Source organism: Stenella coeruleoalba (assembly GCF_951394435.1).
Source record: "Stenella coeruleoalba genome assembly, chromosome: 18".
Taxonomy (NCBI): Eukaryota; Metazoa; Chordata; class Mammalia; order Artiodactyla; family Delphinidae; genus Stenella; species Stenella coeruleoalba.
Genome location: NC_137164.1, coordinates 17,806,777 through 17,830,330, shown reverse-complemented (window position 1 = coordinate 17,830,330; position 23,554 = coordinate 17,806,777). Strand labels below are relative to the sequence as shown.

General features: G+C 42.6%; 1 protein-coding gene across 12 annotated transcripts in view; it reads right to left on the bottom strand.

Moving 5' to 3' along the window:
- The window catches only part of RCBTB1 (RCC1 and BTB domain containing protein 1), a 149,100-nt gene that overhangs the window by 40,561 nt on the left and 84,985 nt on the right, over window positions 1-23,554 (bottom strand). For 4 of the 12 annotated variants that reach the window (XM_079903172.1, XM_079903185.1, XM_079903173.1 and 1 more), the window contains exon 1: window positions 11,407-11,644. The exons of 5 other annotated variants lie outside the window; for them this stretch is intronic. Coding sequence is in view for 1 of the 7 variants with exons in the window: in XM_079903171.1 (XP_079759297.1) it covers window positions 11,407-11,439 (33 nt within the window). In the remaining 6 variants the exon portion in view is untranslated. Of the gene's footprint in view, window positions 1-10,782; window positions 10,902-11,406; window positions 11,645-23,554 lie in introns of those variants that run through there. 3 more of the 12 variants (XM_079903174.1, XM_079903183.1, XM_079903178.1) reach the window with 3 other exon arrangements.

Here is a 23,554-nt window from a genome sequence, read left to right as displayed (position 1 = left end):
AATAAAATAAAATAAAATAAATAAATTTATATAAAAAAACAATGTGTACTACGTGAATACAATTTTTTTAAGTATAACGTATAAAGAAAAAGGATATACACACACCAAAATGTACTTCATTGGAGAGATTAGAGGTGATATTTTCTTCTGTTTAAATATATTCCAAATTTCTGTAACATACACTTTGTGATCAAAAATATTTTATTTTATTTAACATCTTTATTGGAGTATAATCGCTTTACAATGGTGTGTTAGTTTCTGCTGCATAACAGAGTGAATCAGCTATACCTATACACATATCCCCATATCTCCTCCCTCTTGCGTCTCCCTCCCACCCTCCCTATCCCACCCCTCTAGGTGGTCACAAAGCACGGAGCTGATCTCCCTGTGCTATGCGGCTGCTTCCCACTAGCTACCTATTTTACGTTTGGTAGTGTATATACGTCCATGCCACTCTCACTTCGTCCCAGCTTACCCTTCCCCCTCCCCGTGTCCTCAAGTCCATTCTCTACGTCTGCATCTTTATTCCTGTCCTAAGTATTTTAAATGAAACTAAAGCTTAGTTATTTTAATTATGCTTACCCCCTAAGCTGTTAAAAGTTTTAAGAGGTATTCTTGCTTTCAATTCACAACCTAGGGTGGCAGAATGTTTCAGGCAAATCTGTAAAATGAGTTTTTAATATAAACTTAAATGTAGAAGGTATGAATGTAAAAGGGTACAGCCAACATGGAAAACATTATGGAAGCTCCTCAAAAATTAAACATAGAATTACCATTTGATCTAGCAACTCCACTCCTAGTGTAAAGATTTTAAAGCAGGGACTCCAGATAGTTGTACACCAATGTTCAAAGCAACATTATTCACAACAGCCAGAAGATGGAAAACCCAAATATCTATCAACAGATAAATGGATAAACAAAATGTGGTATCTACCTACAACGGAATGTTACTCAGCCTTGAAATGAAATACTGACACACAGTACAATAGGAATGAACCTTCAAGACATTATGCTAAGCGAAATACGCCAGACACAAAAGAATAAATACTGTATGAGTCCACTTACACAAGGTACCTAGAGTAGTTAAATTCACGGAGACAGAGTAGAATGAGGTTGCCAGGGCCTAGGTGGTATGGGTTTGGGGAGTTATTATTTAATAGATACAGAATTTCAGTCAGGATGATGAGAAAGTTCTGGAGACTGAGAACGATGACACTGGCATAACTTAATGTCATTAAACCGTATACTCAGAAACGGTTAAAATGATAAATTTAATGTTATGTATATTTTACCACAACTTTTAAAAATCAAATAGTGATCCCATGGGCTTTTATCAAGCCTGTATTAATAAACTCAAAGATGCATTTTTAAAAATTAAATGTAGAAGTTTCAGACCTAAAAAATAATTCTGGGAAAGTATAATCATAATTCTGTCTTCGGAAGGCAAGCTCAGATTAGGGAAATTCTGAATGGAACATTTCTAAAAGAAATATCACCTTCTTAGAACTTACAGCAATTCAAACAAGACCAAACGAATTGCCTCGATGAACAGGTCCTTCCAGGGCTTGATTGGTAACCATAAAAATGAGTTGTAATTAGCATGTCAGTTATGTTAAGTAGTTAACTTGTGAAGTTCAATGAGATAGTGACTTTTTTGCATTATTTTTATTCATTATTTTATTTAGGAAATACTTTCTCATAAATAGCACTGACACGTTCAGACTGAATTATCACTCATGCATTAACAGGTGAATCAATGATTTTTTTGCTCTATGGAGATAAAGCAAGGACAGAAGAACAGAAAAGAAAAATGGAAGCAGAGATTGGAAAAGAGTTTAATGCTCTCAAAGGATAATATGCCAACCCACTTGGATCTCCATATTTTCTTTGGCACTTGAAAATACATCCTGTGTTCCCACAGACTGACTCTGTGTCCATTAGTACTACAGATCTATATCCCATTCCCTGGGATGGCTTTTCCTAGCGACTGGCACTGTCCCTCAGAGAGCTGGTGGCATGGGGAAGAAAAGGTTATTTCATTTTACACTCTGAAAGCAAATTCAATCAAGAGGACAAACACAGACCTTCCAACTTTAGAAATCTACATCTAGAACTGGAAGACTGAAGGAGCAATGTAGCAGCCAATCTTTTGAACCCTCTAAGAGCACATTTGTTTTCCCTTCCCCTAAGAACCAAGTGTTAAGAGAGGGTGAGGGGAAGGCTTTGTTTTACTGATCCAGCAAAAATATATTTGAATATGTCTAGAGAGTTTAAAAAACAACATGAAATAAAGAAAATAATATAGGAAAACTTTGTTTTTGATGAAATAATGGTCTCAATACTAAACAATACCAGAAATTTAGGGTTGCCTCGTAAGCCAGCACGTGGCTTCACAGAGACCTCGACGCCCAAATTCTAACCAGGTGTATTTGGCGCAAAGGAGACTGATGTTACTGATGAGACTTTACACCTCCTAACCCATGTTCTGCTGACCTAAGAGCTTGCTAAGGAAAAGAGGTCAAAACAGAGTGAGCAACCCAGAACTGGTTAGCCCCGAGATTCTGACTGCTTTTCTGGTGTCATCCTTCGGGCATGAAGTGAACTTGTATCATTCTTTATCTTGGAAGCTGATATCCTCACAGGAAACAGGAAGGACTCTGAATGTTGGGACAATCCATTGAAAATGGCCTGTACGTTCCTCAGCATATAAGCCATAGCCAGGTTTAGACTACTTGAAACAGCAATGTGAAATATGAAAAATGATTTTTTAATTGCAAAAGAACTTTAATTAAAGCACTTACACATAAACTGAAGATTCCTAATAGAGGTTTCTCTATTTTCATAAACTGGATGGGTGATGATTTTACTTACCAGTTTAGTTGCTAACCCACCTTACAATAGGAATTTATAGTTAATGAGCTACCGATAAAGTCTAAGATGCCTTGCCAAAAAAAACCTCTACCATTATGATAATGTGAACAAAATGATAGTATATATTAATTCTTCTGACAATGACCCCATATACAATAATGCTGGGGGAAATCATAAAGCAATACAATCATGGCCCCTGCCTCTGAGGAACTTCAGGACTAACAGGAAGTCAATCCTAGTAAGTAGAAACCTAGAATGCAAATGCAAGTGAAACAACTAAGCAAGCAATGAGATGCAACATGCAAACATATAGCCCACGTGATACATGCGAATGGAAAAAAAATATGTGCACAACAATTACTATATAAAAATTATGTCTCCCAGAAAACTGTTACATGAAATCCCAGAACTCAAATTCTCAGTATTGTAAGCATATGACAAAATGTAAGCATTTCCTCAGTGAAGATCATCTGGGTTTCCTGCAGGAACAAGTGCTTTTTCATAGCCTTCTTCCTTTTTCACCAACAGAAGTTCCCATTTGAAGACAAAAGATTTAAGGGTGTGGCCATCTTTCCCTATTTTTGAGTACATTATATTTCAATTCTAAGAAAACTTTCAAACAGAGGAAACAGGAATAGGGTTTGGGGTAAACTTCTGGGGCACAACTTTACAACTCATTATGTCATATATCCACGCTACAGCAAAAGCAATTCAAAAAACCTCTCAAGTTACAGAAGAGCCACATGTTACTCATAGCATTTTCCTCCATACTTATTCTGATGAGCTTTTTGAGACTGAGCAGATGCTACAATTCTGATTTGGACACCAAATGTATTTCCCAGGTCCAGACAAGCCTCTGAAAGAATCGGCCTAGAAGTCTTTTAAATAAAAATACACTTTAAAACTATTTCACCTATTCTCTGGTATAACTACATCAAAGGAGCAAAGTTTCAGAGATTTGCTGAGACACTGATGCTGTTACAGGTAGAACAGCTGTCATCCACTTCTCTTTTCTGCAATATTACTGTACTGCAAGAATGAAAACGAAAGAATGTCCTGAATACTTGACATATTCCACAAAGACTAAGGGACTCTAAGAATGTAGCATTCTCCAGAGGAGTTTCTGCCGTCCTTCATAAAGATGCAGCTGTACAGGTGACAAGGTAACCCTCCTAGCTTCATTTAAAGACCACATGCTGGGCTTCCCTGGTGGCACAGTGGTTGAGAGTCCGCCTGCCGATGCAGGGGACACGGGTTCGTGCCCTGGTCTGGGAAGATCCCACATGCCGCGGAGCGGCTGGGCCCGTGAGCCATGGCCGCTGAGCCTGCGCGTCCGGAGCCTGTGCTTCGCAACGGGAGAGGCCACAACAGTGAGAGGCCCGCGTACCGGAAAATAAAATAAAATAAAGACCACATGCTGCTGTCTTAGAATTTCCTAACACTCACTGTGATTCCCCTTTGCCTCATCAGTTTCCTTCAAATTCATCATTCATTTAAGAAGACTACTGTCACCTCCCAACCACCAACCACGTTACTTAACTCGAAGCACAATTTGCAGCAATGGCTTCAGGAAGCAATTCTTAAGCCCCATCATCCAAGAGGCTGCTTTCATTTCATTGCACAGAAGCTTTAGGCAATTCTAGGAAGTCGGGAATCTGACCACTCATTGTAAGTGACAAAAAAAATTTTACTGAAGCCAAGTGTTCGGGTTAGCAAAGCAAACAACCCAAGTGGCAAAAGCATTAGCAACAAAAAAGAATAACATTCAGGGTTGTGAAGCTGACTATGTTGCTTTTACAAAACACTTTTATTTTCAAAAGGAAACCAGAAAAAAAAAACCTCCATGATTACAAATAATTTTCTTCTATGGTTTTGTGTTTTTTTTGCACCAAACATACAGACTTTGCAAAATAGACTACATAAAAATAGATGGGTCAACAATTAAAGAAATGGATAGAACACAATAATAGTTCATTTTATTTTCCTAATAAGTCCAAGGCTGGAGTGGAGGGGCCCAAGTTCAAACCTATTTATGGTATCATGAACCTCTCCTACGGGGACATCTTTGAAGTGATTTCATCTACTAGTCTCTGCTGCATGAAAAGTATCAACTGTGCCCTGTAATGGCCTAAAGCCAAACTAAAATTCCAGCAATAGACAGGCAGAACCACACTATATTCACTCCGTAAATGTTTACTGAAAGTCCTCTAGGTAAACATGACACACAGCCAACATCACCCTCTCACCCCCAGCAGAACTTCCATGTGATCGGGGGGTCTAGGCACATAAACAGATGCTCACCACAGTGTGGCCATGCTCTGACCGGGAGGTTTGGATGCTACTGAATCACCCGAATCAGGAAGTGTCAAGTACCTGAAGAGAAGGCAAGCACCTGGAACAGTGAACATATATGCCAGGTAAAAGTCTGGTGGAGGAACTGAAAGAAATTCAGCACAGTTGTAGCCAAAAAACTTAAGACTATCCAAAGAGCAACACATAACCACTGAAGGATCTTAAACAGGGAAGTGGCGTGATCAGGTATGTATGTCTGTGAAAGATACTTTGGCAGAATGTACAGACTAGATGGGGGTGATGGGGGAGACATACTCAGAGCCTAAGGCGGCTGCAGGAACCAGGAAAGAAAGAATGGAAGCCTATGCCAGGGAAATGTAAGTGGGGAAAACAGGCAGACTCAAAAGCATTCTGTACCTGACTGAATGAGAGGAGGGAGCGGGATAAGGAAAAAGGCAGAGCCAAGGCTTACACTCAGATGCTCAGCTTAGGCAGAGAGCGATCTGTAATGCCACTTACTATGGTAGAGAGAACACAGCTAGTTTCAGGAGGAGATGAGGAATTCTACCCTGGACATTTTACCTTTAGCTACCTGTGGGATATCAAAGTAGGCATGTCCAGGGCTTCCCTAGTGGCGCAGTGGTTGAGAGTCCGCCTGCCGATGCAGGGGACACGGGTTCGTGCCCTGGTCCGGGAAGATCCCACGTGCCGCGGAGCGGCTGGGCCCGTGAGCCATGGCCGCTGAGCCTGCGTGTCCGGAGCCTGTGCTCCGCAGCAGGAGAGGCCACAAAAGCAACAGGCCCGCGTACAGCAAAAAAAAAAAAAAGTAGGTATGTCCAATAGATATTTATAAATCTGAAGATCAAGAACGATCTGTATAGATATATACATATATGTATAACCACTTTGCTGTACACCTGAAACTAACACAATATTTGTAAATCAACTATACTTCAATAAAAAGAATAATTTTAAAAAGAAAGAGATCTGGATTGGAGATTTGGCAATTTGGCATGAGATCACTCAGTAAAAAGTGTGTAGAGTAAGAAGAGAAGATGATATCGGACAGAACTCAAAGGAACTCTGACAGCAAAGGGACAATGGGTGCTCCATAACAGAGACGGAAGGAACAGGCAGAATAGGAAGATACAGGAGAACAGTGACACAGAAGCCCAGGGGCGTGAGCATCACACAGAGGAGGCAGTGTCAGTGTCGGACGCGGCTGAGAGGCCAAACAAGGTAAGGACGGATAAAGGTCCACAGGATTTAACAAAAATTGTTGCTGACCTTAAGAAGAGTTTCAGTGAGGCTGTGGATGGACAAGGCCAGGCTGCGGCAAGTTGAGAGCGTGCGAAAGGTGAAGAGGAAGAAACAGTGAATGGAAAGAACTTGTTCAAGAAATTTGACTGTGAAGAGGGGCCTCCCTGGGGGCGCAGTGGTTGGGAGTCCGCCTGCCAATGCAGGGGACACAGGTTTGAGCCCTGGTCCGGGAAGATCCCACATGCTGTGGAGCAACTAAGCCCGTGCGCCACAACTACTGAGCCTGCGCTCTAGAACCCACGAGCCACAGCTACTGAGCCCACGAGCCACAACTACTGAGCCCGCATGCCACTACTACTGAGCCTACGTGCCTACGGCCCGTGCCCCGCAGCGGAAGAGGCCACCGCAATGAGAGGCCCATGCACCGCGGCGGGGAATGGCCCCTGCTAGCCGCAACTGGAGGGGGCCAGCGCACAGCAGCGGGGACCCAACACAGCCAAAAATAAATAAATTTATTTAAAAAAAGAAAAAGAAATTTGACTATGAGGGAAAAAGGAGAACGAGGGTAGTAACTGTAAAATGGGCTGGAGCTGAAGGACATATTTTGGATGATCTTTTTATTCCAAACATGTTAGAGACCTGAAAATGTTTAAATGTTATTGGGAAGGAGTCAGTAGAAAGACAGAGGAGAGGACATAACTAAATGAGGTTTCTGAGAAAGACTAGGGAATGGGATCTGAAGCAGAGGTGCACATAAGCTATAGAAAGCTGGGGAATCTTCCACACAACACAAGAGAAGGACAGATACGATGAAAGGGAGTTTAAAGGTTGGGGAACCAGAGGTTGGAGGTAATTTCTTTCTTTAGCATTCTCTCTGCTATTGAGACTCTGCTAAAAGAGGCTGTATTTTTCAGTTCCACCAGCAATTTATGAGGGCTCCAATTTCTCCATATCCTCACCTAATTATTGTCTGTCTTTATCGTTATAATCATCCTAGTGGGTGTGAGGTGGTAGGTCATTGTGGGTTTGATTTGCATTTGAGGGCATTCTCTCCTGAGGTCACCAATTCTCCCAGTGAAGGAAGATGGAAAGCTTACTGTTGAGAACAAGAGGGGAGGTAGCAACAGAAAATGGGGTGAAGCAATAAAAACAAGGGTCTCAAGTCTGAAGCAGCCACCAGGGAGGATGGGAAAGAACACTGACCAGGGAAACCTAAAAAGATGCTAAGACAGAGCCCGGGGGGAGTTGGAGACCATAAGTCTATAAAGGCATCCATTTGATCTCCTGTGAGCTTTTCTTCTCCAACAAAAGAGGTTTTTTTGGTTTTCTGGGTTTTTTTTAAACCGAACTAACCAGAATTGGAATGGAAAGTTGCTCAGAGAACTTTTTCATTTAAAGGCAGGAAGAAGTGCCCCTGAAAAATCCATCAGTTATTTTTTAAAGTCCTGCAACATATCCATTAGAAACGACAGTGTGCATAAGATTCACTCTCCTTGACCCTTGAGAGCAAAGCACCTCTCAAGACATGCGTTCACTGCAGATCTTACGTCTGTACTGTCAAGACTTACGACTACAAGCATGGTGCTAAATTGAGCAAATGGCAAACTGCAAGGAACACCACACATCTGTCATCTCAACAATTGGCAATTCCTTTAAAATATGTCAGATACTCCTATCACCAAGTGTTAAGACTGATAGTAACAATCATATATACAAATAATAACCAACTACACAAAAGAAAATGACTTTTGACTTAACCAGTTACCTAGTAGTCGACATAGCCAGTCTTCAGTTTAATCAATTCAGTAAGCACATCCCTATGTTAATATGAAGTAAAGATTTAATTCATTTAGAGATTTATCTTTAAAGCATGCCACTGCATATGCTGGCCACAATTTTGTGCTCGGGGATCCCATCTTGGAACTGACTTACATGTGAACCACATTTATACCCAGGGTTTGTTACCGTTTGCTGAGTAATATGTCATTCCTGAAACTCAGTGGCTTAAAACAACGGCAATTTGCTATTTCTCTCAATTCTGTGTTTTGATTGGGCTCAGCTGGGGTCACAGGCAGTGGGAACTTGACTAACTAGGGCTGAAACAGGCCTTGCTCGCATATCTCTCTCAGGTGGGCTCTCTTTCTCCACCTAGTCTATTCCAAGCCTCTGTACACGCTGTTGGCCTCCAAGAGGGTAAATGCTGGAGCTGCCAGGCCTCTTAAGGACTAGGTCCAGAACTGGCACACATCACTTCCACCACATTCTACTGGTCAAAGCAGTCACAAGGCCAGCCTAGATTCAGAGGGAGCAGAAACAGACGGCATCTCTTGATGGGAGGAGAAGCAGTAGTGGAGGGATGGGAGGAATTGCTGGCAGTCATCTTTGGAAAACACCTCTACCACAGCTGCAAACAGTATTACTGAATGTTTTACACAATACCACTTGAGTTCAGGATTGAAGCACTAGAGAGGGGATAGACTTTGTCTATTTCCCAAACTAGAACTTTTTCTTAAGCATGAAAAAGAATACCTGGGCAAAATATTCTTTTTCCCCCACGGAATGCTAAGCTTAGAAAAGCCATGGAATCTTTTCTGGGGTTGTGGGATAAATAGAGACCATCCTTCAGGAACGGTCTGAGTATAATCTTCCCCAGATGAGACTCATCATTTTCTGAAGTCATTTCACACTTTACAATATATTATGTATGCATGAGTATGATATCATTTTTTAAAGTATATCTAATACTAGAAAACATAGAGGTCTCCCCAACTATTTGAATTCTTGCTATCCAAACTCTATAACTCAAGAAGCAAATAGATTTGGATAAATTCTTCAATACTCAAACTTTTGTAACTGGCTCTCCTAGGCTCAGGAATGAACTAGATTTGGATATCACAGTATCTCTTACAATCTGGAATCTCACTATCTGAACACAGCAACCCAGTAAATCTGTCTCATAAAAAGGACTTACACCCCAGGGCTTCCCTGGTGGCGCAGTGGTTAAGAATCCGCCTGCCAATGCAGGGGACACAGGTTCGAGCCCTGGTCCAGGAAGATCCCACATGCCGCGGAGCAACTATGTCTGTACGCCACAACTACTGAGCCTGGGCTTTAGAGCCCGTGCTCTGCAACGAGAAGCCACCGCAATGAGAAGCCACCGCAATGAGAAGCCCGCGCACCGCAACAAAGAGGAGCCCCCGCTCACCGCAACTAGAGAAAGCCCGCGCACAGCAACAAAGACCCAACACAGACAAAAATAAATAAATTTAAAAAAAGGGCTTACACCCCAAAATATTAACTTGTTATCTTTAGATGATATAAATTACATGTAATGTACATTCTTCTTCATGCTTCTGCTTGGATTCTAGATTCCTTGAGGGTCCAAACCTTGTTTCCCATGCCTGTCTTACTCTTTAATGTAGTACACACAGAAGGAACAGCATAATAATAATAATAAAGATCTTAAAAATTAAATAAATAAAATTCAAAAAAATTTTAAAAAATAAAGAGCGATGCTTTCTCCCCCCAAAAAAATAATAATAAAGGTCTTTGACTTCCCTTCAGTTTCATCTTTCCCACTCTTTCAGATAAAGGAGGACACTGTCTCAGACTCCTCAGCTTGAACTGCTGATTATTAAGATGTAGCCAAGCTCTTGTTGGACCACAGAGGCAACGCTTTAAAAATTTTAAAAGAATTTTTTTAAAGCTACAAACTTGATTGCATTGGTTTTTATGGCTATTTGATTTCCGAAGTTCTCAGAACTTGATCATTTGGATCACACATAAAAGCCACCGTGGAAGAAATCTCTTAAGAGATTAATATCCCCTCTTCAAGAGAAACGCTGGAGGGTAGAAAAAAAGGACCTGTCTAGAAGTATTAATAAATGGACTGGTACTTTCACAATGGATTAAAAGATACCCATTCCACAGATCAACTGCTATATTAATAGAATCTAAATATACAGTTACATATTCAACCCTGAAAGCAGCTTAAAAAGGTGAAATTCACCAGCGCCCACTTCAAATGGATACTTTCTAAAATCTAAAGCACACTATAAACTGTTGTCAGGGTTAAATCATTTTTCCATTACTTTCAGCATTACATACCTTGGTATTTTCATGTTACTAGCTCACAACGCACACCAGCTTCAGCAACTCATAGTATTTGCCTCCAAGGGCTATAATCTTCCCCCAAAAAGAAAAGGCCAAAGACAAATAAGACTATGAATCTGGGGGGGGGGGGGGGTTAAGTGTTATAATATTGCTTTATAAAATTGTGATCCCCAGGTGCAGAGTTCTGCAGCAGATGACTTCGGAGAGTCTCACATACAAATAAATATAAACAAAAAGCTTACTTACGAGAGCAGACCAGAGCGTGCCTAGATGTTCATCTCAAATATAATAGAATAGGTAGTCTACCCGAGGCAGGACAAGAAATGTCTTTTCATTCGGTTCATCGCACTCCTGGATAAAAGTCCCTATTAAGTGAAACCCCTTGGTGGACTCCGTGGTGTGGGGGAAAGGGAAACAGCGTAGAGTATAGTTTGTGACATTCGGAGGCGAGGAAGAGATGCTAAGGGCCGAGGGAGGACCGGGAGAGTCGGAGGGGAGGTCTCCTCTCACGCAAACAGCGTCGAGAGCAAAGACAGACTTCAGCTACGAGCAAAACCGCGTCCCTGAAGCTCAAAAAAGAGAGGGAGTAGGGAAAACTTTCCCGACCTTCTCCCAACCCCGTCCCCCCTCCTCCTCGGAAGAAACGCTAGCAAAGGCGCTAACGGTGCGGTGCCGGCCGCCCCATCACCCGCCCGGATGCAGCGCCCAGCGGACGGGGGGCCGGGGGACCCGTGCCGGAGGGCGGGAGGGAGGGCGCAGGAGTAACAGGGCGCGCCGGCCAGGCCCGCGGGGAAGGGGGAGCAAGGAGAAGGCAGGGGCGAAAGGGGTCTCCGCGAGCTCGGGCCCGCGCCCCCCCTTCCCCACGGCTACCTGGGAGGCCAGCCGCGGCCGCGCGCCGTCCATGTAGGCCCAGCAGCCGGGAGCGCCGGGAGGACCTCGCAAGCGTTGCGGGACCCAGCGAGTGGCGGGCTTAAAGGCGGAGCTGGCGAGTGGGCCGGGGGCCGGGCTGCCGGGTCACGTGGTCCGGGCCGCCTCACGTGATACCGCCTCCCAGCTCGCTCGGCCAGCCCCGGGCAAATCCGCTCGCCGGGCAGGCTGGGATCCTGTAGTCTCTCGGCCCTGGGCCGGCGGGCACGGGACTCCTCAAGAAGCCGATTGGCCGTCCGAATCCGCCCCCAGGCTCTGCGGAGAGTCGCGGTCGCGCTCGTTGGCTGCCGAGACTCAAAGGCTTTTGTCTCTCTGGGAACCAGGGACGCGCGAGGGGCGGGCTCCTGCCGCCCTCCCTGGATGATTGATTGGCCGTGGGGAGGGCCGTCCAGCCACCCCAAAGGGACCTAGGACGGACATGCAATTGGAAACTCCTCTCCCTGCTCCATAGCGCGCCCTACACGTGGGCATTACTGAGGTGGTGCTTGCAGGGAACAAAGGGCCTCGGAGGAGAGACTCGTTTTACTCCAGAAACGCCCCCACCATCCCCCCATTTATCTACCGGTCGAAAAGCCCCTAAGGCCCGGGAATAGAGAAACTAAACCAAGATCAGAAGGAAGGAGGGAGTGAGGCACAGGGCCCAGGTAATGGAAGGAAGGAAGCGGTACCTCGGGGAAGCAGGCTGTCAAGATTGGAAGGGACCTAAGACAGCAAAAGACCCATATTTTTTTCTTGTTATAAATGAGTAAAGCGAGGCTGGGAGTGGAGATGCTTCCTGGTGCTTCATGCAGCCTAACATCTATTGAGACCACAGTCATCTTTATAAAGTACTGCACAGCTTTCTGGAAACTCCCTGGCTCTACAGTATAAAGTCCCAACTTCTTGGCATAACTTTTCAAGCAATTTTGTTTAAACTTTCCCCATTTAAATAGGAAAACACAGCATTTTCTAAGCTAAAAGAAGCCTACTTTTCCTCATCTTCCAGCGCTTGTGCAGTACTACTGGAGGCTCTGGCTGCAGAGAATTCCTGTTTTCCTTGACTGCTCAATTTTCTTTAGATTACTTACTTTTTCCCTCAGTTGCTTTACTCCTCTTTATGTTTGTTCATTCTTTTGCCTCAGCCTGAAATGCCTTGAGTCAGCACCCTCTCCTCCCATAAAGAAAACCAGAACCAGACAGTAGTTAAGGCAGTAAAAACAGATTTTAATCAAAAACTATTGCAATAGGGGAACTGAGCCCAGTTGTATACTGAGGTTTCTTTTCCCCTATTGCAATAGTTCCTGAATAAACTCTGTTCTTACTGCTTTAACCACTGTTGAGCCCTTGTTATCTTTAACAACACGCCAAGGTACACATCAGTCTCCTACTCATCTTTCAAAATCCAGGTCAAATACCACCTACTCTTGTCTTCCTACCCTGCATCCTCCTGATTCAACAGCATCGGCAACTGAAGTTCATTCAGATGGTGTCAGATGTAACTCCTTCCCTGATTTCCAGGACCTTGTACATATTCTGATACATAAATCTCACATTGCTCAAAAATGTACTGTTCACTTCCTCTAAGAAGTAAATTATCTATCCCTATCTTCTTCCCTAGATTATAAACTCTTTAAAACAAGACTTCTGGGCTTATTTCTGTGCCCTCAGTAGCCACTGAATGAGGAGGGTCCATGTGGTAGGCCCTCAACATCCACTGAGTGAAGGTCCACGTGATAGACCCTTAATATCCACTGAACGAAGTGGCTTGACCAAGGTAGCGGTTCAGTGAATTTACTAAAAGAGGCCTACTTTTCTCAAAACACTGAAGTCAGTTTCTTTAGGTATCAACCTGATCAAAATTACTTCAATAAAACATGTTTGAGAAAAAATGGGGGTTTGCGTCATCCCTGAGCACTCACTGCTTATCGTGTGCCTGATGCTGTATTTGCAGCATCTTGGAGGATGAAAAGTTGAATAAGACATGGTTGCTGATCTCAGGGAAGGTGTAGTCTGGTTATTCCAGTCCAGGGTGAAAAGTGTGATACAGAATGCTTAAGTGAACACATATGGGGGACCACGAATTATACAGGGGGTTAGGAAAAAAACTTCCTGGGAAGGTGAACTTCGTGGACAAGTGGTAGTTAGATGAAAAAGGGAGTGAAGGCTCCTCCAGAAGAGAGAGCAGTGTGTTCAAAGATACGGAAGCCTGAAACAGTGTTATTTAAGAAAAGCAAGTAACACCTGACTGGCTGGACTTGATTACCTCATTTACATCTGGAACAAAGGAAACCTAATTAGGTTAACGTTAATGTACTTGAAAGAATTAGCCATTTATTAGTATCATTTATTGGATTGAGTAACTTTCCATTAGACAAATCCTAGGCTCTTCACCTAAAATTGACCTGTGCACTAGTGCTGGGTGATTTCTTTTTTTTTTTTACTTTTTTTTTTTCCAGCTCCAGAAGCTCTCTATAATTGTTATCTGAAAACAGCAAAATTAGTTGTTCCAAAGAAGATTATTTTAGAGCTCTCTAACCTTTTTCTACAGGGCAAAAGGCTGTCAATTTACAAGTAGTACTTTAAGAAGAAACTGGGCTCTATCTCCAAGATGCGCAAGGACGAGGACTCTTCCTCCTGGCGTTCACGCTAATACAGGACCATGCTGGTAAAAAGCATCTGTCAAGAACCTAGGGAAACACAGTTAACATAAGGGTTAAGGTGGGTGGGACACAGAACAATTCTAATCACTCTTAGAGGCTTCAGAAGTTCATTTCAAAAGGTAATCTCTCAGTAAATGGAAAATTAGAACATCATCTTTTGTTTGCTCCCTTTTCTTCCACTGTGCTCTTCTCCTGTAGGTGTCATTTGGGGCAGGTGTGGGTCAGCCAATCCAGCCCCACTTCCTTCAGCTGGACTTGATTGAGTGCACCTCTTACACAATTTTCTTTGCCAAGAAAATCTTCTGAAGGTCCCCCTAGGCGGACACTTGTTTTTCATGCGTCACTAGAAAGTTCTTGACAGTCAGCAAGCAAAAATAAAAGGGATTTCAGTTACTTCCTCAAAGACTTGAATGTTATTTCTCCTGAGAGAATGAAAACAGCTGGGAGCACTCAGATTATCTCCACCTTTTCTTCTCTGCCCCTCCCTCTTCTCATGGCTGGTCAAGATTGAGAGAGATAAGCCAGAGGACCACCAACTCTTACAAAGGCTAAATAGGGAATATTTAGGTCACTATATAAGATTGTTTACCTGTGTATATAATTCATAGTCAGGAAATCTGTCTGACATTCTCAAAAACATCATTATTTCTGAGAATTGAGAATGACATAACTTTTAGGGTTTTGCAAATGTAATAAAATATAGACTCTATCTAGAGGGAGATTCCACCGTGATTTTCAATTAGCGTAACCAAACAGGTAAACATGATCAGTCACAATGAGTTTTACAACCTCAATCCTTATTGATCAAACTACTTTGGGAATAATTTCTGCTCTTATAGTTGGGATAAATAAACATGGCATAAAACAGGGCAGGGCAGGGGGAAGCTTGAGAGAAGTGATAATGGAGACTAGGAAAAGAATTTTAATTCTAATTCCTTTTTTCCCTCACCCCAAGAACCAGATGAATTCCCTTTGCTCACCATGAAAACACATTAAATAAACAAACAAGCATCTTAGCCCTGGCTAAAGTAGACCACTCTGCTGATTCATATCTTCACCTGCACTGAGGCAGACGCTATGCTGAACAGGTGGCATAAAAAGATAAACCTGGGGTGGGATAGGGAGGGTGGGAGGGAGACGCAAGAGGGAGGAGATATGGGGATATATGTATATGTATAGCTGATTCACTTTTTTATAAAGCAGAAACTAACACACCATTGTAAAGCAATTATACTTCTATAAAGATGTTAAAAAAATAAATAAACAATAAAAAGATAAACCTACTTTGCTCCCTGGACCAGGCATGAGATTGCTCCTCTCATAGTATCAATATCACTCCCACATAAGATCACCTTTATGTGTAAAAGTGATCCAATACACTCCGTTTAGAATTGCTTCCTTGCCCTTTGTCAGATGAAAGAGCTTCTTAAATATGGAATTCAACCAAGGAATCCACTTTATAACAAAGGAGAGGTAGCAGTGGGCACATGGCTGTGGAATCCACTGGACCTATCCCTTGGCAAAACACCCAGAAGCTACTGGCCTAATAAGCAATAGAGCAGCCTGTTGAAAGCTTGGCTGAATTGTCATCTTGGGGATGATACCCTATGAGGATAAAGTGCTACCCTCAAGGATGTAGTAATGCTCTAAATCAATCACCATTATATGGTGCTGTATCCCCAGAATACCTGGGAATGAGATCCAGGTGTGGAAGCAGGAGTGTCCCTGTTTACCATCAATTCCAGTGACCCACTTGGGGAATTTCTGCTTTTTCATCCTCACAACTGTAACCACAGGTTTAAAGGTCTTGGTTCTCAGAGGGGGAACATTTCTACCAGGGAACACAGCAGGAATATCCATTGAACTTTAGGCTACACCACCACCCAGGCACTTTGGGCCCCTCGTTTCAAGGACCAGCAGGCAAGAGTAAGATCCTGGTGGGCGTAATTGACTCTTACCATCAAGAGGCAGTAGGGCTACTGTTACACAGTGGAGGCAGGGAAGCATGTGTTTGGGGCACCCAGATAATCAACTTAGACATCTTTTAGTACTGCCTTGTGCAATTTTGATGACAAATGGACAAGAGCGGCAGGTGCAGCCTGAGAAGGGCATGGTAAACAGTAACTGGAACACATGGGTTTAGAGAGTCTGAGTCACTCCACTGGGTAAATCACCTAAACCTTCAGAGGTGCTAACTGACAGTGAGGAGGGAGAGGATGGCTACTGGTCACAGCCTCAAGACCAACTGCAGCAGCAGGGGGGGGTTGTAGTTCATCTTACTAACCTTCCTCTTTATAAGTTTCCCAAGGAAAAATGGCACCCCAGTGTCCTGAAGGAACTGCTCCTTAGATTCGTGTGAAGGAAGTGGATCTGAGTGGCGCAAGGCATGGACCGTCCTGCATGTGATACCGCCCTGCCCAGAACACAGCTGCAGCCCTCTTAGGAATCGCTTCAGCTGAAGAGAACTGGTTTGCTGAAAGTCAGCCCCCTTCTGGGAAGCCAGCCTCCCCTGAATGATTGCTGCTCAGTCTTACTTTCTTTTGTTCAATAGGTGTTAATTAGAGTCCCTCCTAATAAACTTTCTATGTGCTAATCATCTCAGAGTCGACTTCCCAGGATATCTTATCTTTGACAGTCTCTTTAGTGTAGATTGTTGTTTGAAGGAGAAGACACTAAACAAGTAAAATAAATTCATGACTTGTACTCTGAAGGAGATGAGCAAGATGCAGTAATAGCAAACACAGGGAAGGTGTACTTGGAGAGGAGGTGACATTTAAGCCAAAAATTATACGATAGAAGTCATGGGAAGAGCAGGTAGGAGAGCGTGTCTTAGGAAGAGAAACATCTTGGATAAAGGCTCTTCCCAAAGAGCTTAGCCTGTTGAAGTACCACCCAGAGATCTGTAGTCCTTTTAAAGGATTTTTTTTCAAATGCAATGGGAGGCCTTTAAAGGGTTTTTAAGCAAGAGTGTAAAATGCTGTGATTTGTGCTTTTAAAAAATTCTCTCTGATAGTGAGGAAAAAGACGGGATGGGAAGAAACCATTAAGGAGGTCACTGCAACATCAAGAAACATGCCCACCCAAAGTTTGCCCCTTCCCTCCAAACCATGTTCCAGGTGCCCAAGACCCTGGAATTCCCAGTCCACTTCTAGGATCTGCATGGACCTCTTCCGTATATCCATCCCCCCTAAGACAGACTGCACACCCTTAGGGCCATGGGGTGCTCAGGGAGGGACTGTTGTAGGGCTTGGAAGTTGAGTGTCCCCAAGCATATGTGTAAAGCTCCTTGCAGTGTGAGATGAAGCCAGGATTGGAAAAGATGGGAGGTGAACTCTGGGACAGGGACCAGGATGGTACTCCCTCCCTGCTGTGCCAAGTTCCAATATGGAACCCCAAAGATTCCAAGAATACTAAATTCAAGGCTTGGCCATCCAGGTTTTTAAAAGCTGTATTTGTCAAGACACAACAGAATATATTTTATTCAAGTTGTTGGCTTGATTTTTAACTCATAAATTTTTAGACATATGATATGTGAGCCTCCATTTGTAATTTTGCACTGGGTTCTACAAATGTTAAGGATGGGCCTAAAAGTCACATTCACCTACAAAGAAACAATACACATACAAAGCTGGCTTCTTATTACAAACAATAGATGCCAAAGATAATGAAATAATATCTTCAAAATGATGGGGGAAAATATCTGTTAATCTAGAACTTTCTATCCAGTTAAGCTAACATTCAAAGGTGAGGATAAAATAAAGACATTTTCAAACCAAGACTAAGAGAATTTCCCACTCACAGACCCTTGCAGAAAGAAGAAAAATAAACCAAGGAGGAAGGATTAGAATGCAAGAATCAATAATGAGCAAAGAAATCAGTAGATACATTGGTAAATCTAAGTAAACACTGACTATAAAAAATTACTAATTTTTAGAGGGTAAACACAGGGTGAAACTAGGATATTACACAGCAATCACATTGAAGACGAAAGGCAAGATTCAGAGTTTAACATTCTAAGGTCCTTATGATGTTGCATATACAATGTTAAAAAATTTATCTATTACTTTTAATATTTTTAAGGAAAACATCTTAAGCAAATATGCAAAAAAGAAGGGAAAAAATGAATAGTTAGGATGGACTGAAAAAAGCAAAATAAGTTTAACCAGTAGTACATATAAAATCATCCTCATTTCAAAATGGAAAACCAGGCACCAATGTATTCTTTGTAAACTTCCTCTAACCGAAACCATTGACCATAAAATACCATCTCTGCCACTATTGTTCCCCAATTATAAAGTATTGTTCAGCTGTTGCTCTTCATTCTTATAAAACTCCATGGAAGATAGATACTAAAACGTTAGGGGGAATCTCATATACTTGGGGCTTTTATACCAGTGAGTCTAGTATCAATAACTATTTGCGGGGGCTTCCCTGGTGGCGCAGTGGTTGAGAGTCCGCCTGCCGATGCAGGGGACATGGGTTCGTGCCCCAGTCTGGGAAGATCCCACATGCTGCGGAGCGGCTGGGCCCGTGAGCCATGGCCGCTGAGCCTGCGCGTCCGGAGCCTGTGCTCCGCAGCGGGAGAGGCCACAACAGTGAGAGGCCCGCGTACCGCAAAAAAAACCCCCCCAAAAAAAAAAAATAACTATTTGCACAAAACTCTACACTCTTCTGTGGGCAATACCACAGAAGATCTCGAGGAGACCTTCAAGACAGCAGAGGAGTAAGATGTGGAGATCACCTTTCTCCCCACAAACACATCAGAAATACATCTACATGTGGAACAGCTCCTACACAACACCTACTGAACAGAAGACCTCAGACTTCCCAAAAGGCAAGAAACTCCCCCACGTACCTGGGTAGGGCAAAAGAAAAAAGAAAAAACAGAGACAAAAGAATAGGGACGGGACCTGCACCAATGGGAGGGAGCTGTGAAGGAGGAAAGGTTTCCACACACTAGGAAGCCCCTTCGCGGGTGGAGACTGTGGGTGGCTGAGGGGGAAAGCTTCGGAGCCGCAGAGGAGAGCACAGCCACAGCAGGGGTGCGGAGGGCAAAGTGGAGAGATTCCCGCACAGAGGATCAGGGCCGACTGGCACTCACCAGCCCAAGAGGCTTGTCTGCTCACCCGCCGGGCTGGGCGGGGGATGGGGGCTGAGGCTCGGGCTTCGGAGGTCGGATCCCAGGGAGAGGACTGGGGTTGGTGGCGTGAACACAGCCTGAAGGGGGCTAGTGCGCCACAACTAGCTGGGAGGGAGTCCAGGAAAAAGTCTGGAGCTGCCTAAGAGACAAGAAATTATTGTTTCGGGGTGCATGAGAAGAGGAGATTCAGAGCACCGCCTAAACGAGCTCCAGAGACTGGCGCAAGCTGCGGCTAACAGCTCAGACCCCAGAGACGGGCATGAAATGCTAACGCTGCTGCTGCAGCCACCAATAATCCTGTGTGCAAGCACAGGCCACCATCCACACCTCCCCTCCCGGGAGCCTGTGCAGCCCACCACGGCCAGGGTCCCATGATCCAGGGACAACTTCCCTGGGAGAACACATGGTGCACCTCAGGCTGGTGCAATGTCACTCCGGCCTCTGCCGCCGCAGGTTCGCCCCTCATCCATACCCCTCCCTCCCCCCGGCCTGAGTGAGCCAGAGCCCCCTAATCAGCTGCTCCTTTAACCCCGTCCTGTAAGAGCAGGAACAGATGCCCTCAGGCGACCTACATGACCTACATGCAGCGTCGGGGCCAAATGCAAAGCTGAACCCCAGGAGCTGTGCGAACAAAGAAGAGAAAGGGAGATCTCTCCCAGAAGCCTCAGGAGAAGCAGATTAAATCTCCACGATCAACTTGATGTACCCTGCATCTGTGGAATACCTGAACAAACAACAAATCATCCCAGATTGAGGCGGTGGACTTTGGGAGCAACTGTAGACTTGGGGTTTGCTTTCTGCATCTAATTTGTTTCTGGTTTTATGTTTATCTTAGTTTAGTATTTAGAATTTATTATCATTGGTAGATTTGTTTATTGATTTGGTTGCTCTCTTCCTCCTTTATATATATATATATATATATATATATATATATTTCCTTTTTCTCTTTTTGTGAGTGTGTATGTGTATGCTTCTTTGTGTGATTTTCTCTGTATAGCTTTGCTTTTACCATTTGTCCCAGAGTTCTGTCTGTCCTTTTTTTTTTTTTAATTACTGTTTTCAGCACTTGGTATCATTGGTGGATTTGTTTTTTGGTTTGGTTGCTCTCTTCTTTCTTTCTTTTTTTTTTCTTTTTTTATTACTTTTTAATTTTTTTATTTTTAATAATTATTTTTATTTTAATAACTTTATTTTATTTTTTTCTGTCTTTATTTCTTTTTTTCTCCCTTTTCTTCTGAGGCATGTGGCTGATAGGCTCTTGGTGCTCTGGCCGGGTGTCAGACCTGTGCCTCTGAGGTGGGAGAACCGAGTTCAGGACACTGGTCCACTAGAGACCTCCTGGCTCCACGTAATATCAAACAGCAAAAGCTCTCCCAGAGATCTCCATCTCAATGCTAAGACCCAGCTCCACTCAATGACCAGCAAGCTACAGTGCTGGACACCCTATGCCAAACAACTAGCAAGACAGGAACACAAACCCACCCATTAGCAGAGAGCCTGCCTAATATCATAATAACGTCACAGACACCCCAAAACACACCACCAGACGTGGACCTGCCCACCAGAAAGACAAGATCCAGCCTCATCCACCAGAACACAGGCTCTAGTCCCCTCCACCAGGTAGCCTACCCAGCCCATGAACCACCTTAGCCACTGGGGGCAGACACCAAAAACAATGGCAACTATGAAACGCAGCCTGCGAGGAGACCCCAAACACAGTAAGTTAAGCAAAATGAGAAGACAGAGAAACACACAGCAGATGAAGGAGCAAGGTAAAAACTCACCAGTCCAAACAAATGAAGAGGAAATAGGCACTCTACCTGAGAAAGAATTCAGAGTAATGATAGTAAAGATATCCAAAATCTTGGAAATAGAATGGAGAAAATACAAGAAATGTTTAACAAGGACCTAGAAGAACTAAAGAGCAAACAAACAATGATGAACAACACAGTAAATGAAATTAAAAATTCTCTAGAAGGAATCAATAGCAGAATAACTGAGGCAGAAGAACAGATAAGTGACCTGGAAGATAAAATAGTGGAAATAACTACTGCAGAGCAGAACAAAGAAAAAAAATTGAAAAGAATTGAGGACAATCTTAGAGACCTCTGGAACAACATTAAACGCACCAACATTTGAATCATATGGATCCGAGAAGAAGAAGAGAAAAAGAAAGGGACTGAGAAAATATTTGAAGAGATTATAGTTGAAAACTTCCCTAATATGGGAAACGAAATAGTTAATCAAGTCCAGGAAGCACAGAGAGTCACATACAGGATAAATCCAAGGAGAAACACGTCAAGACACATATTACTAAAACTATCAAAAATTAAATACAAAGAAAAAATATTAAAAGCAGCAAGGGAAAAACAACAAATAACATGCAAGGGAATCCCCATAAGGTTAACAGCTAATCTTTCAGCAGCAACTCTGCAAGCCAGAAGGGAGTGGTAGGACATATTTAAAGTGATGAAAGGGAAAAACCTACAACCAAGATTACTCTACCCAGCAAGGACCTCATTCAGATTCGACGGAGAAATTAAAACATTTACAGACAAGCAGAACTAAGAGAATTCAGCACCACCAAACCAGCTTTACAACAAATGCTAAAGGAACTTCTCTAGGCAGGAAACACAAGAGAAGGAAAAGACCTACAATAACAAACCCAAAACAATTAAGAAAATGGTAATAGGTACATACATATCAATAATTACCTTAAATGTAAATGGATTAAATGCTCCCACCAAAAGACATAGACTGGCTGAATGGATACAAAAACAAGACCCTTATATATGCTGTCTACTAGAAACCCACTTCAGACCTAGGGACACATACAGACTAAAAGTGAGGGGATGGAAAAAGATATTCCATGCAAATGGAAATCAAAAGAAAGCTGGAGTAGCAATTCTCATATCAGACAAAATAGACTTTAAAATAAAGACTATTACAAGAGACAAAGAAGGACACTACAAAATAAGCAAGGGATGAATCCAAGAAGAAGATATAACAATTGTAAATATTTATGGACCCAACATAGGAGCGCCTCAATACATAAGGCAAATGCTAACAGCCATAAAAGGGGAAATGGACAGTAACACAATCATAGTAGGGGACTTTAACACCCCACTTTCACCAATGGACAGACCATCCAAAATGAAAATAAATAAGGAAACAAAAGCTTTAAATGATACATTAAACAAGATGGACTTAATTGATAGTTATAGGACATCCCATCCCAAAACAACAGAATACACTTTCTTCTCAAGTGCTCATGGAACATTCTCCAGGATAGATCTTATCTTGGGTCACAAATCAAGCCTTGGTAAATTTAAGAAAATTGAAAATTGATATGATTATCAAGTATATTTTCCGATCACAATGCTATGAGACTAGATCAATTACAGGGAAAAGTGTGTAAAAAAATGCAAACACATGGAGGCTTAACACTACACTAGTTAACAACCAAGAGATCACTGAAGAAATCAAGGAGGAAATAAAAAAAATACCTAGAAACAAGTGACAGTGAAAACATGATGACCCAAAACCTATGGGATGCAGCAAAAGCAGTTCTAAGAGGGAAGTTTATAGAATACAATCCTACCTCAAGAAACAAGAAACATCTCAGATAAACAACCTTAAAGCAATTAGAGAAAGAAGAACCAAAAAACCCCCAAAGTTAGCAGAAGGAAAGAAATCATAAAGATCAGATCAGAAATAAATGAAAAAGAAATGAAGGAAACAATAGCAAATATCAGTAAAGCTAAAAGCTGGTTCTTTGAGAAGATAAACAAAATTGATAAACCATTAGCCAGACTCATCAGAAATAAAAAAGGGAGAAGACTCAAATCAATAGAATTAGAAATGAAAAAGGAGAAGTAACAACTGACACTGCAGAAACATAAAGGATCATGAGAGATTACTACAAGCAACTATATGCCAATAAAATGGACAACCTGGAAGAAATGGACAAATTCTTAGAAATGCACAACCTTCCAAGACTGAACCAGGACAAAATAGAAAATATGAACAGATCAATCACAAGCACTGAAATTGAGACTGTGATTAAAAATCTTCCAACAAACAACACCCAGGACCAGATGGCTTCACAGGAGAATTCTATCAAACATTTAGAGAAGAGCTAACACCTATCCTTCTCAAACTCTTCTAAAATATAGCAGAGGGAGGAACACTCCCAAACTCATTCTACGAGGCCACCATCACCCTGATATCAAAACCAGACAAAGATGTCACAAAAAAAGAAAACTATAGGCCAATATCACTGATGAACATAGATGCAAAAATCCTCAATAAA